General features: G+C 36.3%; 1 protein-coding gene across 1 annotated transcript; it reads left to right on the top strand.

Annotated features, from left to right (window-relative positions):
* Positions 1-281: 281 nt before the first annotated feature.
* Positions 282-11,358, top strand: LOC148861999 (AT-hook motif nuclear-localized protein 1-like). Its single transcript, XM_088941180.1, has 6 exons — positions 282-580; positions 719-1,090; positions 5,006-5,073; positions 7,753-7,884; positions 10,020-10,181; positions 10,717-11,358. The coding sequence occupies exons 2-6, from the start codon at positions 742-744 to the stop codon at positions 10,996-10,998; spliced, it is 993 nt and encodes a 330-aa protein (XP_088797306.1). The 5' UTR covers positions 282-580; positions 719-741; the 3' UTR covers positions 10,999-11,358.
* Positions 11,359-16,739: the final 5,381 nt, after the last annotated feature.

Raw genomic sequence — 16,739 nt, 5'->3', positions numbered from 1 at the left:
GGGAGGAGGCACGGGCGAGCCTCCAACTCCATTCCAACGTTAGCTAATTAGCTCTGCTTGGCAGCTTTAAATGGAAACTTAAAAAATTAAAATAAACTAAAGCCATTTGCTTTTTCTGCAATTTTCTTTAATATTTTATTCTCTTATATCAAATTATACCCTTTATTAATCTCATTTATTATTATTTATTTGATTTTCTTGACGGACGCGAATCGTTTTCTTAACCAAATCGTATATTTCGAGTTTTGAGATTAAAATATTATTTTATTTCTAATTATTTCATTGTTAATTAATTTATTTTTTCTTTTATTTTTTATGTATTTCTTTTCGCTTCTTTCTCGCAATGCAGTGTTCAGACATCTGAAAAACCGACTAGCGGTTTTTCGGACACCCGAAATTCGATTCGGTTGGTGTGTCAGTGGAAGATCTTCTGTAGTAAAGCAAGGTTGGCAAAATGAGGACAATCTGCAATTAACTCTACTGGTCGTAGTTTTTTTTTTCTTTTTTTTCTTTTCCTTTTTTTCTTTTGATGTTATGGAAGAGTCTCCATTATAGGTGTGTAACTCGACGAATTTTCAAGGTTTGTGATTTCTTTTGATTTTTTTTATAATTAAGTTCTTGTGTCTGCTAAATGTGTTCGTTTTGAAGTTTGATGTCAGTTTCAGTGTTCCGAGTGTTTGAGTTAATTAATATTTGTATTTTTGGTGAGTGGTTTTAGGGTTTCTTTAAAATTATATATGAATGGAAGGAAGAGAAGAGATGCAAACGGGAATTGCAGTCATGGGTTCTGAAGCTCCGGCCAGCTTTCATGTAGCTGCAAGAACGGATAACTCAGCTCAAGTTCCGGGTTCAACTACAATGTCCGTTTCACAAGTAAGTGTAGCTATGCCTGGGACGACTTTGAAGAAAAAGAGAGGAAGACCAAGAAAATACGGTCCCGATGGAACTGTGTCCTTGGCGTTATCGCCGATTCCGATTTCGTCATCGGCGCCGCCGGCCGTCAGTGAGTTCTCGGCCGGGAAGCGGGGTAGAGGGCGGCCAACTGGTTTGATCAATAAACAACAACCGAAATTCGAGATAGAAAACTTAGGTAACGAGAACTGTTCTAAGTTTTTCAACTTGAATTCGCTACTTATCATGTTTTTTGGCTTTAGTAGCTTAACCGGATCTATGATTTGCTCTTATAGTTTGGTTAGAGTATCCCAGTACTTGTGTGCTATAGTTTCGGATATTTGAGTTTGTCCTATATGAAACTTCACAGTTTCTGCTTGGTTTGTGGTCGAATTAATTTTTACACTTCACTTCTAGTTCTAAGTTTGAGGTTTTGAGCATTGCTGTTGGGGTTAATGTGGGACCTTGTGCTATTTTTACAACACCTTGGCATGAGATGCCCCCCACGGATCTGGAAGATGGGTTTCTGATAAAGCGGTGGGCTCTTGTGGGGTTGATGTGGGGATGAAGGAATCTTTCTCATCTGGCTAAGACATTTGCATTTCTTGCCTTTTTGTGACAATGCAACTATGCAAGGACAAACATTATGAGAGATTGTTCTGTGAAGAATTTGACATTTCTGGCTTCCATTCTTTTTGATGGGAGGAGAGGAAGAAACGGTAGTCCTCTTTCTAATGCATAAACTGTTGGTGTCTTGCTAATGTAGCTAAATTAACAAAGGTTTGTAGGTCTATTTATTTGATTCCTTCACTGTCAGGTCCCAAATAAGGAGTAATTATATGCTATATTTATTTTTTGTGCATAATACATTGTTAGTTTTGTTAGCTAGTTTACTTATAAAAAATGTTTTATTGGCTAGTTTTTTTATTGCAACTGATGAATCTCCTTCCCTGCAGGACCTAGTATATTTTTGCCTTATCCTTTATTTTTTTGTTTTAATTCTTTTAACATCGTTTTTTTTTTTTTTTTTTATAGAACTTTTAACATCGTTTAGGTAGTCATTTTATTTGACTTACTTGCTGAAGCAAGAAGCATCATAACAGACTTCATAGACCTGGGTGACCAAGATTCAAATCTTGGAAAGAACCTCTCTGATGTCGGACCAGCTCAGTTCTAGTCCTTAGAGAATGTTGAATGGTCTTCTTAGATCAGAATTTTGTGGCTGTTGATGGTTGTAATGGCTTCTTGAAGGAATAAGAGAGAAGATAGGGAGAGAAAGAAGAGGGAAAATACCTGGAGTCACTTACAGGGTGCCTAGAATCACTCTAGGGCATGAGAATCACTCACCATAGTTAGTTTAAGCGGAAGAAAACTCAATAAACTTCATTGCCTTTGTGTAAAACGTCCATACATATTTAGACTCTAAACTCTTAATAATCCTAAGAGTCAAACTGTTAGACTAATAATCCTAGGAGTCAAACTGTTAGACTCAATAATCCTAGTAAGACTCAAACAAAGCTATCATATCCTATTTCAATTCAAAGAAGGCTCAATTAACTCTAGTCATACTTATGCAATGACTCTGAAATTTTAAAATAAACAAATTATAACTAGACAAATTAAACCCTATTGTTGGACCCCACAGAAGATTGCAAAATGACAAAAATACCCCTATTGTCCAAAAATACAGAAATACATAAAATTTCTTAAAATTCCAAATTTGACTCTTCAGCTCCTGCATCTCTCTATATGTGCAAGGGTAAGGCTGCATACATTTGTCCCTCCCCAGACCCTGCATTGGTGGGAGCCTTGTGCACTGGGTTGCCCTTACTTTTTTTTTTTTTCCCATTCTAGTTTTTCATGTTCACTTCATGAAAGTTTGGAAAGAGGTCTACCTACAATCAAGAATTTGAAGAGTGATCTACATTAACAATGGACATGTCACCATAAGAGAGAAACAAAAGTTAATCCAATAATGCAATTTAAACATAGGATGATGTATGAATAAGCTTTATAATATTTGAACAATTCATAATTGTTGGAGGAGATTTTACATTGCCCAGCTATGTTGATTTGGGGGGCTTATGTGTCTCTTTGTAGGAGGAAATACTGGCACAGTGAGCTGGTCATGGCTGACTGAATCCTCAACGGTTGTTCAAGCAGGTGAACCTGTATCAAGGCTGGTTCAAGCTAAAGTTGCTGCCATTGAGGTGCTTTGGATGAAAAGAGTCATGGGCAATATTTTTTAGGTCAGAAACATGAAGATATGGACAATGATAGTGAGGTGGGTAGTTACAACTGAAAAAGTGAGATAGTTCATTAATCTACTTAGTAGAAAGTGACGATAATTCCTTCTAGTTACAAAGTTTTGTCTTCTTTGAAGGTGATTGAGAATAAAGGGTATGGGTTTTCAGGGAGGTTCAAACTCTTTTCTTGCCTCCATTTGTCCTATTTATTGGTGAGGTTGGACATTCAGGGTTGGTCAGTGGCCACGTAGACCACAATCATCACCTAAGGTCTAGGTGATGTAGCTTAGGTCAGGTCTGCACTCTGCACTATTTAATAGTGAGCAAAGAGGGGAAAGGCTACTTTTCTCCCTCCAGATACAAATTCTTTGTCAGGGTATATATAGCCTGCAACGTTAACCTCAGCAATGTTCTGAAAATTGTAATCATATACAAACTTGTCAAAAAAAAATCTAAAATTGAATATTTTACACTACTTTTAATCCGTATCCTCCAACAAAGAGTTTACCACTTGTGCACTAGAAGCCTAAGATGATATAATCCAGTTTGACTTGAAAGTGAAATTATCCACATACAATGTCTCTTTAACCTGCATATCATGAAAATTAAATAGAAAATAATGACAAAGTAGAGGACTCATTCTTAATTGAATTTATTTGAATCACACGAATAGTAAAATTCATGAATCAAATAGTAGAATCGAAATAAAAAATTTAAGATCTTTGTAGAAAAAGATTCCGATATTACATTAAAATTGGAATCTTTGGGATTTGCAGTTCAAATTTTCAAATTGTGAATTGCCACCATAGCCCTTAAATCAGGGTTGCAAGCCTGCAACGATAGTGTTATCTTGTGTTGATAGGGCATTTTTCCTGGGTGGACAGGAACCATCCTCCTCTGTACAAGAAAACACTCATTAGGGATGTCACACGACATGGACATGGTTGGGGTGGACCTAGGCCATAGTGAGCTGTAAATGTTATCTGTTTGTTAGGATTAAGGCAACCTGAAACTGGTCCACTTATAGTTGGATCTAATATCAATCTATCCCAATCTGATCCAATAACAGTTTTATTCCTATATCTACATAAAGTTAATATGTATCTATTAGTAAAGTTGGTTTTAATGTTATATGTTTACTAAAAATCATAGGTTCAAGTCTGATAAAAGTTATTTTCAAGTCATTTTATTCATGATGTGCAATATAAAATTCATTTTTAGTTTATTTTATTAATAACATAATGTTGTGACTATCTTTAGTTTAATTTATTAATAGTATCAAATATATGAATCTGATTCAAGTCCAATCTAAACCTGATGGATAAGACTCTTGAATTCAAATAACAAATCAAATTTGAATCTAGGTATATCTAATTTGATTTTATTTGTTGCCCTAGAGAGTGGCCAGGGCAAGGTAGGGTGTGGCAAGAGTGGCTATGACAACCATGTCTAGGTTGAGCCTGACTGACAAGTTCAGATGCCATGTTGTGCCGAGTATGCTCTGCTGCATGTGGCTGCACATGTGGATGGTGACCAAAAACCAACATCAATAATCATTTAAAGGAAGTTTGAGTATACCGGTAGGATTAGTCTTTTTCTAATCTGTAAATGCACACGAGTATTGACACAATTGAAGTCAAATGAAGATCCTAAAGCCCATTTCCTACTTGAAAATTGGAGCACACCTTTTCTTCTTATACTGTTATACAATAGAATTCTAGCCTGGTGACCAAGGCTGCAATTTTATTCCTGAAATGTGCACATTAGGAATTTTTATTGAGAAAGGTAAAAAATGGACACTAGGAAATTTAGTGCAGAGTAGGAATTTTTCTCTTTGGATTTCATGATTTCTTAAAAATGATTTGCAGGTGAGTGGGTTGCATGTTCTGTTGGTGCAAATTTCACACCGCATGTTATCACTGTCGCTACTGGTGAGGTATTAAATCCAAAATTGACCGTCTTGTTTCTCTTGTACTTGTTCTGTATCTAGTTCACTAGTTGTGGCCTGTATGTGATATAAAATGCTTTTTTTTTTCTTTTTGGAATTGGTAAATATCCCACTTAATTGTAGAAACCCATATTTGCACTTGTTATTCATCAGAAAAGTTTCCAATTTGGTTGAACCTTACTTTGGTCCAAGTTGGGTTGTTCAAACCAATCTTTATGTATTAATTTTTAAATAGTCATATTTGAAAGTTTGATATATTATGAAAACAGAAAGAAAATAAAAAGCAAAAGAAGATTTCCTGATAGAAAGGTAAAATGAAAAATTGACATCAAAGGCATCTTATTTGAAACATTAGTGATAACTGATATTGTATGGGCATGAACCAGGAGTTGGAATTTCAAGGATACAGGGTGGAATTTGACTTGGCAAATGATAAAAATAGATTTGAGGATACATTCAAAGGGAAAAAAAATTACTATTAAACAATTAGATGCTTTTAAGCTTTCATACACCTTTAATCAGGGACATTATGGATGTGAAAATTTACTTTTTCTACCCAAGGATGTTCTACAAAAATATATGTACATAATGTGTGCCAGATGTTTATTTATGCCAAACAAGCCAAAAAGACCATTACCCAATAGTGGTCCCGTTTATCTGGGGCCTTGTGAGGGGTGGACTGGATAAGGACCTACCTTTTTAACATTTTTTCCCTGAAGTGGTTGATCTCAGACTTGAACCCGCATTCCCATGCTTGTCAGCCTGCAGTTTTTCCATTTCATTTATGTAGAAGTGTTATTCAAGAATCCATTCAGTATTAAAAGCTCTGAATCCAATATATGTTTGACATGGACAATTTGTCCATTTCAGAAAGCTCATGCAATGCTGGTTCTAAACCTGCAAAACTCATATTTTTTAATTTTGATATTAATAAATAATGGAGTATATTTCAATTGCTGAAAACAGTTTAACCAAAAGCCAAGGAAATGTGAAAATTTATCTTGGAAACTGCACTTTGATTGGTCAGAAAATTTTCCAAATTGGACGAGCTGTGATCCAACCACAGTTGAATTGATCAAACTAATTTTTGTGTATGGAATTTTACCTTTCTCAAGTATATTATCAAAATAAAAAGGGATAAAAAATTTCATGGAAGGACAATGACAAGAAATGGAAGAACTAAAAGAAAACCATACACCGAAGTCTCCTTTGAGAACCATGGGGTGTCCAAGGTTCTAAATCCACATATTGTGCAACACTGGTGATAAACCTGCAAAAAAAATGGTTTTGATCTTGAGAAAAAAAAATATATATATATATATATATATATATATATATATATATATATATATATATCTTTTAATTGTGAAAACCAATATTACTGATAAAAAGGGGTGGAAGCGAGTTTTGAATCTGTGGTGGTTATTATGCTAGAAAACTTTCCAAATTGACCAAAATTTGGTCTTGTATTAAAAAAAAGTTTATTGATAAAACCATTTTTTAATTATGAAATAAATATAATTTATAATCATAAAACTTATAGTATAATATTGGAAGAGGAGGATGATTAAAAGTAAAAAAAAGATAATGTCATGACAAAAAAGGAGAATAGAAAATTGACATGAATGTCATTAATTTGAAACATTATTGGTAAACAAACTTTGCAGTTTTTTTATTTTAATTTTGGTATGTATTTCTATGGTCTTGGATAATTAAAAGTAAAAAAAGATAATATCATGACGAAAAAGAGAATAGAGAATTGACATGAATGCCATCTAATTTGAAACATAATTGGTAAACAATCTTTGCACTTTTTTTTTTTTTTTAATTTTGGTATATGTTTTCATGGTCTTCGCCCTAGGGGTTGGAACTTGACAGATCTTGTGAATTTTAACTTGACATGTCAATAAAAGATAGATTAGGAGAGACATTCAAAAAAAAAAAAAAATGAATCATGAGGTGGCTTTATATCTTAACATCCGTATACCAATGCAAAAGGGCATCACAGATATAAAAGGACATCATGGATATAAAAGTTTATCTTTCTACCTAGGAATGTTCTATAGGAAAAAGCTGGGATGCATAATATATGCTACATATTCGTTTGTACTGAATAAGATGGGATGGGAAGGGATGTGAAGAATATTAGCAGATGTCTCTCTAGGAGTCATGTGGTATAGGAATTGACTTAAGCAATTGTTCATTTAGGAAAACCTATGTGATGCTGATGATAAACCTGCCAGACTACTAGAAACTGATTTTGATCTAGTAGGAAACCTGTCAACTGAAAAAATAAAGAAAACAGCAAAGAAAACAAGAAGTCTGTTATGGGCCAATACAGCGCATCAGCATACATGTGAGTCCCACACAACGGGCTGCTGTGGTATATCATGATTCGTCCAATCTCCTCCGTTTCCCATAGAGGTTTTGTACTGCAAAATTAAGAATAAGAAAGGAAGAAGCATCTAACCGCAAACACTACCTATTGCTACATTATTGATGACATCCCAAAGATTTTCATTTCTTCTTTTCTTTTCTTTTCTTTTCTTTTTCAGTAATTGAATTATATGTTAAAACTTGAGTACTTTCTAGGCAATGCTTTTACTCTCAGATTCTTCTATGAGTACTTTGTTGCTTTCTTGGTTATTTACTTTTTATTCATTTCAGGATGTTACTATGAAGATTATATCCTTTTCTCAACAAGGACCTCGGGCCATTTGTATTCTTTCTGCAAATGGTGCAATTTCAAATGTTACACTTCGCCAGCCTGATTCTTCTGGAGGTACTTTGACATATGAGGTGTGTTCACCTATCCTCATTTTTTTTTTCAAATAACTGAACTCTTTTCTTCCTTTTTTTTTCTGAGTTTCATACAAATTTTCAAGGACTATATGTCTCTTGTTCATGGATCTGTTTTATGCTGTGCGTACAAGTATGCATCCATAACCTTTACATATTGCATGGTTCAGATCAAGGATCAAAATTTCAACACATATTGGACCATATCGGCCGATATGTATCATATCGGAAACCTCCCAATACGCCCCTACAGGGGGTGTTTTGGGGTTTAACCCGGTTCAGGGGGTAGAAGGGCCTTAGACCGACCACTCTGAACCAGGTTCACAAAAAAAAAAAAACTAAAAAAAAGGGGGGAGCTAGGGCTGATACAGCCTGATATGCCCCTACTGGCGTATCGGTCTGTATCGATATTTTGAACCTTGGTTCAGATCACCCATAGAATTCCTCCACAACTATCAAACTAGCAGTACTACTTTGTGACATAGACCTGAAAGCAGAACTTTACATAGAGTACACCAACTAAAGTTTTTGATTGAAATTGCCATTCTATTGTAGAGTACAATCATCAACCAAAGAAAGAGGGGATAGTTGCAGTTATGTCGATTGAGCTTCTATCAGTGGTGGTTGAATAGAAAGCATTTTCAACATTTGTGATTAGTAGTTTCAGAATAAGAGAGAGAGGGTATAGGAGCAGTTGTTTGGAGTGGAGTTCCTCTTTCTGCATGCATGTGAGAGAGGATGTCTCTCTTGGTGGTGGTCGAGCAGCAATGGCAGAAAAGACTGCTGACAATCCTTATTCTTACATCAGTTGGATTTTCCAATTTTTTCTTTGTCCAACTGTTGGCCATATTAATACCGAAATCAGCCATGAAAATTAGCTACACAATTAAGTCAACATTCTCAGAGATTGAGGAGTATACATGAAAGAGAGTGGAAACTCACGAAGAAGATGAAAGAATAGAGACTGTAACTGAAATGCAGTGTAGTCAAAGTTCTAAATGAAGTTGTCATTTTATCCTATCAAGGGGAATCATTTTTTAGTTCATAACTAGATGTTTGCTTGGGCAACCAGAACTTGAATGACACTATATAACCAAACTAAACAGAACCTTATCACAACTATAAATTATGCTAATCCTACTTTGCTTCTATTCAATAAAGGGCCATTATCTGTTAACTGTTATATTATGTTCCTGTCATTTCTCAGTACCTCAATTCATGTCCTTTTTAACCTGCACCTAGCCCTCCATTCAGTAAAGGGCCATCATTTGACTTCTTACTGGAACTAAGATGTAAAATGTATTCGTAATTATATAAACACATTAATGTATACATAATCCAAGGAAAGTGAAGGCATTGAGCCAGTAAATTGCATAAAATGGTAAATGTGGGAGTTTGTTTCCTTGTAGAAAAATTATGTTTCTATTAGACTCCTTCCTCCCCCACTTGATTTGTTTAAAAAGATGTTTGTTGAGCTGCATAAGAAATAACATCAAGCATAATGGAGATTATAGGCCCCTGAATTGGCAATTTCTTAGTTCAAGCAACAGTTCAACTAAAACATATTTTCCAGGCCAGCTGCGGCTTTTCTTTTTCCTTTTTTAATGTACCCCTTTTATGACATCTATACTCAACATTGACCAAACAATGAAATTAATGAAAGCAGCAATGCAAGGTGCATAAACACTTCTTGAAACTAACTTTTGTATATATTCCATTACTAAACAGAAACTTATGAAATAATGGACTTGTTTTAATCCTTGATGAAGTTTTGGGGTCTGCTTGTGGGGGAGAGGGGTTGTGTGAGAAGTGGGCAGTTCTAAAAGAAAAATTCAAGGAACCTCATGGACTTGTTTTAGTTTTGAATTTGCATACTCTTGGATACTTGTTAAGGTAGAACTGTACTTTACCTTAAGAGAGTAGGTTGTAGAATATGAGAATTCTGATTTGTCCCATCATCATGTTTGATGAGTAGCTTTCACTAATTTGAACTATTGGAGCTTTGTTTAATTTATTATATTCTGATGGCATGGGTTCCACTAATTTGAACTATAATGCCACATTTATTATGTTGTGATTCTCTTGTCTGGATTCGCCATAACACAGTGATGCATTTCCTGCTGTCGTTCTTTTAGGGCCGTTTTGAGATACTTTCATTGTCTGGATCCTTCATGCCATCAGAGAGTGGAGGAACTAGGAGCAGATCTGGTGGAATGAGTGTTTCATTGGCCAGCCCAGATGGTCGTGTTGTAGGAGGTGGGGTAGCTGGCCTATTAGTAGCTGCCAGCCCAGTGCAGGTAGTTGTTTCTTCAGAATGTAATCCTCTTAAGTTTTCTGCTTTTGTATTGGATTATTTGGCTTAGCAGATCTATCTTTTATTATTATTCCAATGAGATGTAGAAATTATGGGGCCATTGCTTGGTGCAATGGTAAAATCCCAGGCTGAAATTATGCAAAAAAAATGCCAAAGGTTAGGTTCATATTCAGTTGACCACTCCCAAGACCCTGAAGATCTAGGATCAACATTGGTTTTTTATTGCAATTCGATGTGGTAATTTATCTCACTTCATAGAAAAGTTGGCATGATGATCATTGCTTGGTGTGGTTCTAAAATCACAGGCTGACAAGCATGACAACCTGGGTTCATGTCGGAGAGCAGCTACTTTGTGCTAAAATGGCCCTTTTTTTTGCACAAACATGGGTTCAAGTCCCCCTTTTTTTCCTTTTTCTTTCGAGTCCCTACTTTAACTCACCTGATCATTTTCATTTTAGCTATTTCTAAGTCCAGGAGTCAATACTCGTATTAATATTTAATATTCTCCAATCTTCCAGGTTGTAGTGGGAAGTTTTCTGCCAACCACTCAATTGGAACATAAACCGAAGAAGCCAAAAACTGAAGTTACATCAACTGCCACACCAACTACTGCAATTCCTATTTCTAATGCAGAGATGGAGGAGGGCTACAGTGATCAGGGGCAGCGGAACTCGGCAACCCCTAAGCCAAATCTTGCATCCGCATCTTCCTTCCGTGGAGAAAACTGGTCAACCATACAGTCCGTGCCAGAATCTAGGAATTCGGCCACTGATATTAATATATCTTTGCCTGGAGGTTAATCTGAACAACTTACCTAGTTATTCACCTTGAGAGTCCTGATGGTATTCATACCTTTGATCTTGGTTGTGTTGGGCAGACTTCAATGAGAATTTGAAACTCACTATTTTCTGTGTCTGACATGTCCACAAACTCATTGACTATTTGACGTAACTGATGAGTTGGGGATTTTGCGGCCATTAGACTTCAAGTTCCAACTCAGATTTGGTGTTCTCTTTCATCAGATAGGACCTTGATTAGTAGGCTAGGTGGAATTGATATACATTTGTTATCATGTATCTTATGCTGTTGTGTTCTTTGATAGTTTGTTGTTAGGATGATGTATTGTCATATTTCTGCTTCTACCAAGTTGTGTTTTCCCATTTGGGCCCGGGGGGTTTTACTCTAAAAGAGTAATGCTAAACATAACACAAAACAAATCTGTTTTCTTCTATGCCTTATGATGCACCGTACACCACCAATCTGGAATATTGTGTCATTATAACTGGGCCCTGAACTGTGAGTACTGTTGGGTCCCAAACATAATATTCTAGATTTGTGGTGTAAAATTTTGTAAGCAAAGGGGTAAAAATCTATATGCTTATACCCTATTATTTCCAAAGCTACCAGTCTTTCACGTCTTGTAGGGTCTGTATTTTACTTCGGCAGGGAATGAAAATTATGATGAAAGGAAAGAAAATCGATATGAATCTAAGCAGGAGGATGCTTAGGTGACCGCTGGCCTAGGTGTTACGTTTCCATCATTTCATTTCCCATTTACTTATTTATTTATTTAAGCAAGGCCCATTATGGTGGGCAAAATAGTCGGTTTTAACTCTCATGTGAACCATGAGTTTATGACTTATAGCATTCATTTTCCGTTGTTGGTCTTAACCTACTTGATTTTCTCAAGTCCAGATCACCCACGACAGCTCTACCCACACCTACTCACCTAACATCGCAGCCACACATGGGGAACATATCATCCTCTTGCAAGTTATTATACATGGGGAGATGTTCCCAGTACGAAGGTAGTGTTTTGTCGATATTAGGTAGGTGTGGGCAGAGTTCTCGTGGATAGGAGATCTAGAGTCAATTTTCTCATCAACAGAAGGGATCAAGGTTCTAGATTTTCTCTTTTCTTTTCCTATTTTTTTAAATAGGGTTTTTTACTGTTGAGTCCACCCCAGAAATCTTAGCTCCGCCATACAGTTAGGAGTAGGTGCCAGCTTGGAATTGATACCAACTCATGGGCAGGTATGGGTGTTATAGGTGAAGATGCTTTATAATTTTGAATTGTTAAAGGTCTGCAGTTCAAATCAGGATTCTGAGGTGGAGTGTAGTCTAAAAATCCCTTTTGTTTATTTATTTTTTACTGTATATATGCTAATGAAACTGATTGATATTTAAAAGGGATTTTTAGACTGCACTCCATAAAATAAAAATACTGTCAAGTCAGAACCATTGGTCAAGGGTCTTTCAAAAAAAAAAAAAACCATTGGTCAAGGGGCATACAAACAGTACAAGGCTGCAGTGAAAACCTCTTGGCTCTTGCATTAGTACAAATAAAAATGATGCAATTCCAATTAGAATTAAGAAAGACTCCCTGATCGCTCCTCCAGCAATACCTCTTGCTAAATCATTGGCCAACCGGGAATTTGCTTACTGTGAGACCTATGAACACTGAATTTTTTAACTGCAAAAAGAAGATAAGTAATTAAAAAAAGGAATGCCAAATGCAGCCTAAGAGTATTTATCAAGGAAGAGATCACCTACCACTTGCCAGTCTCCAAAAATTCAGTCAATATTAGACTTCCTTCAATATATCTCTTGTGAGATTCTAATAAGCCAGTTGTAACTATCTCAACAATAGCTTGTAACCACCTTTTTCTCATAAAGTATTCTGGTATGTTGTTCATTCCAAATACTCCAGACAGCAACAACCCTTGTACATTCAAAAGAATTCTTCCTCTTACGAGAAGGAGGATAATCACATTAGAATCGATATCTCACAACTCCACAACATGTTTATGACTTCCAAAATTGAGGTTTAACCGCTGGCAAAATTTCTATTTTTTAGAAGATAAGGTTTCCATAATCTCAGATCCTTTTCTATGCCCATCTACTCGAAACAAATCAATTCTGATTAACAATCATCTTAGTAGTTGTTTTTGTTTGAATGAAACATAAGATCATGCATATTGGCGAAAACCCCTTTATCATCACTTCCACAAACTGAGCTTCCTCTCAATTGCATCTTCATTTCCATACTTCCATATATCTGAACACTGAACTGAGTTTTACCAAAAATAAAAAAAAAAAAAAACCTCTGAGCTGAGTAACTGTCTTTTAAACAAAGGCTTATTGATCGAAAAAGCAATACAAGACTGCCGTGGAACCCAAATTGCTGAATGGACATAGAATTAACGACCCCAAACTTGAGTATGTACTCAACAACCTCAAGGTATTAAGTTTTCTCTTAAATCTGTGATTAACATTTTCTAGCTTTGTGTACGAGTCAACAATTTCATAGTTAATTCCTTCAGTCAGATGGCCTCCCATGAAATCCAATTTCTTGTAGTAAGGCAGATTTTCCTTTTGCTTGGAGCAAACTTGCGCTGCTTTTTTATTTTATTTTTTTCTTCTTTTTTCCCTATGCAAGAATACAGAATTGGTTCACCTTAAGTCTGCACTGCTTGCTTTAAACAATTTTGGGCATTCAATGGCAAGAATTGTGAAACCAATTAATATCAATATCAACTAAATCATCCTGATCACCTGGCTTTCCTAACAGAGTTATCAAAATTTTAAGGGTTTCCACTTAACTCTGCAAAATTGAGTTCCAAACTTCATAATTTATTTATAGTAATCCATTGAACGAACATCTAATCCTTTTACTTTATCTCATTCCAATATTAGATCTCAAAAGCCAATATATTTCTCCACCAAAACAAAGCAAAGGAGAGGAGAGGATGTTATGGGCCCGGGCGTAGGATCTCGTCACAGGTCGGTCCATGGGGAGAACCTCTTGCTTCCCCTTACGCCTTTCCTTGTGTGCAGACTCTATTGTAGAAAATCGAATGGATGATTTGTCCAAGAGACCACCCAAACTCTCCTCACTCTTCTCTTGACTGGAAATTGAATGCCTTTATTTCAACTCATAGCTCTTTAAATAGGAGATTACAAAAGGGGGTTCCTTGTTGGATTTGGCTAGGTTAGGGTAATCCATATCAAACTTAAAATTCTACTTCTAAATATATTACATACTTCTAATGGTAACACAACTCCTACTTCTAGTGGCAAATAGAACTCTTATTAAGAAGATAAGATAAAATAAGGATAAGGGATGAGGGATAATGCAGTTGGCGGTGAGTTGGCGAGCATAACTGTTGTGGCAAGATAAGTGTGGGCCCACCCTACTGAGCTATCGTGTGGGCCCCTCTCTAGTGCTGCTGCCGGGTGGTGCTTGCTGTTGTGTGTGCTGTTGCCTATGATTGCGTGCATCCATAACAAAGGAGTCCTTACATGAGTCCTCAAAAGTCACTAAGGAAACACTTGGAGGACTTTTCCACTCCACTGCATCAACAAGTGAAACTTAGACATACAAAACAAATCTAGAGATGATTCAATTTCTTAAGCACTGCACCACATGTATAACGTCTAGAATGAGAACACTTGTAAGATCATCAATTGGATTACCTCTATCTTGCTCTAACATAGAATTCTGTACAAGAAAGTTTCTCCAGTCTTGTTAGTTGTTTGTACCATATAGTTTACATTATGGTATCCATTAATGGGGGGATGTGTTTGATAACTTTTCCTTTGATAGAATTTTGATTCAATGGCTCAATGCCTTTTCATTCTGATTTCCTTGAATATATATAGCTGAATATACAATAATTAAAGGTTGATTTGTCTCTACCTACAACTATACTGATTTACATAGATTTAAGGTTGATTTATCTCTACCTATAGCTATATTGATTTACAGAGATTTAAGGCTGATTTATCTCCACCTACAGCTATACAATCTTCTTATGGAAAGATAATATGAATACAAAATAAATAGGCTGTACAAAATAAATGTTTGCTCTATATGGCAACATCCCCCCCCCCCTCAAATTGATGCTGGTTGATCAAGAAGCATCAATTTGCCAATAAGAAATTGATGGCACTGTTGAGTAAGAGACTTGGTAAATACATCGACAATTTGCAAAGCTGTGGAAACATGTGAAAGAGAAATAACTCGAGTATTTACAACATCTCGAATATAATGATAGTCAACTTCAATGTGCTTGGTGCGCTCATGGTAGACTGGATTAGTAGCAATTTGAATAGCACTGGTATTATCTGCATGTAGAGGAGTGAGATTAGATTGAGGAAATCCAATCTCAGTCAACAATCCTCGAAGCCAAGTAATCTCAGAGCAGGCAACAGACATAGCCCGATATTCAGATTCAATAGAAGATTTAGAGACACGATCTTGTTTCTTACTCTTCCACGAGATCAAAGAATCCCCAAGAAACATACACCAACCTGTAACAAAGCGACGAGTATTTGGGCAGCCAGCCCAATCGGCATCGCTAAAAGCACTAAGGCGCAAAGAAGACCCAGTGGAAAAAAATAAACCATGACATGGAGTACCCCGAAGATATCTTATGATGCGACGAACTGCAGCCAAGTGAATATGACGGGGAGAGTGTATAAACTGACTAACTTGCTGGACAACAAAGGAGATGCCAGGTCTGGTAATAGTCAGGTAGTTTAAGCTGCTTACTAATTGTCGATACAAAGATGGATCAATAAGTAGCTCTCCCTCATCCGAGTGGTACTTGACATTCACTTCGAGAGGAGTATCAACCAATGAAAAATCCTGAAGACCAGCCAATGCAACTAAATCTTGAGTATATTTATGCTGATTGAGAAATATACCAAAGGAGTTAGATTTAACTTCCAATCACAAGAAATATGTAAAGTGGCCAAGATCCTTCATATGAAAGGACACTTGAAGACGCTGCTGAAGCTGAGTAGTCAATAAAGAATTCGTTCCTGTTATAATTATGTCATCAACATAAACCAAAAGGACAATTCCAGTAGAAGTTTTATGAAGGAATAGAGAAGTCATATTGACTTTGCAGAAACTTAAACTATAGCAAGGTAGATATGAACTTCTCAAACCATGCACGGTGAGCTTGTTTTAAGCCATACAATGAGCGATTCAACTTACAAACTTCCAAAGTAGAAGAGGAAAACAAACCAGGAGGAGGTGCCATGTAGATATCTTCTTTGAGATCACCATGGAGAAAAGCATTTTTGACATCCATTTGTTTAAGTAGCCAACCCTATGAAGCAGTAATGGCAAGGATTGTTCGCACAGTAGTCATTTTAGCCACCAGAGTATATGTCTCCTCATAGTCCACCCCATACTCCGGTCAATTACCAAGAGCAAACAACCTAGCCTTATAGCGCTCAAGAGTCCCATCAAAGCGAAGTTTCATTGAGTAAACCCACTTACACCCAATAGGTTTAAATTTGGGTGGATATGGAACAATATCCCATGTATAATTATCCTAAAGAGCTCGAAGTTCTTCTTGCATTGCTTGTTGCCAACACTCATGCTTAACTACTTGGGAGTAAGAAGATGGAACCAAAACAGGGGATAAAACAACACTAAAGGATGTATGATAGGAGCCATACTAATTAGGAAGACGAGAGACTCTAGTGGAGCGTCTCAAGATAGCTGGAGCAGGATCAGGTGACAGAT

Source organism: Nelumbo lutea, chromosome 4, assembly GCF_056320005.1.
Source record: "Nelumbo lutea isolate HS-2025 chromosome 4, American lotus-T2T, whole genome shotgun sequence".
Taxonomy (NCBI): domain Eukaryota; kingdom Viridiplantae; phylum Streptophyta; class Magnoliopsida; order Proteales; family Nelumbonaceae; genus Nelumbo; species Nelumbo lutea.
The sequence above is the reverse complement of the archived record's forward strand: the minus strand, read 5'-3'. Positions and strand labels throughout refer to the sequence as shown.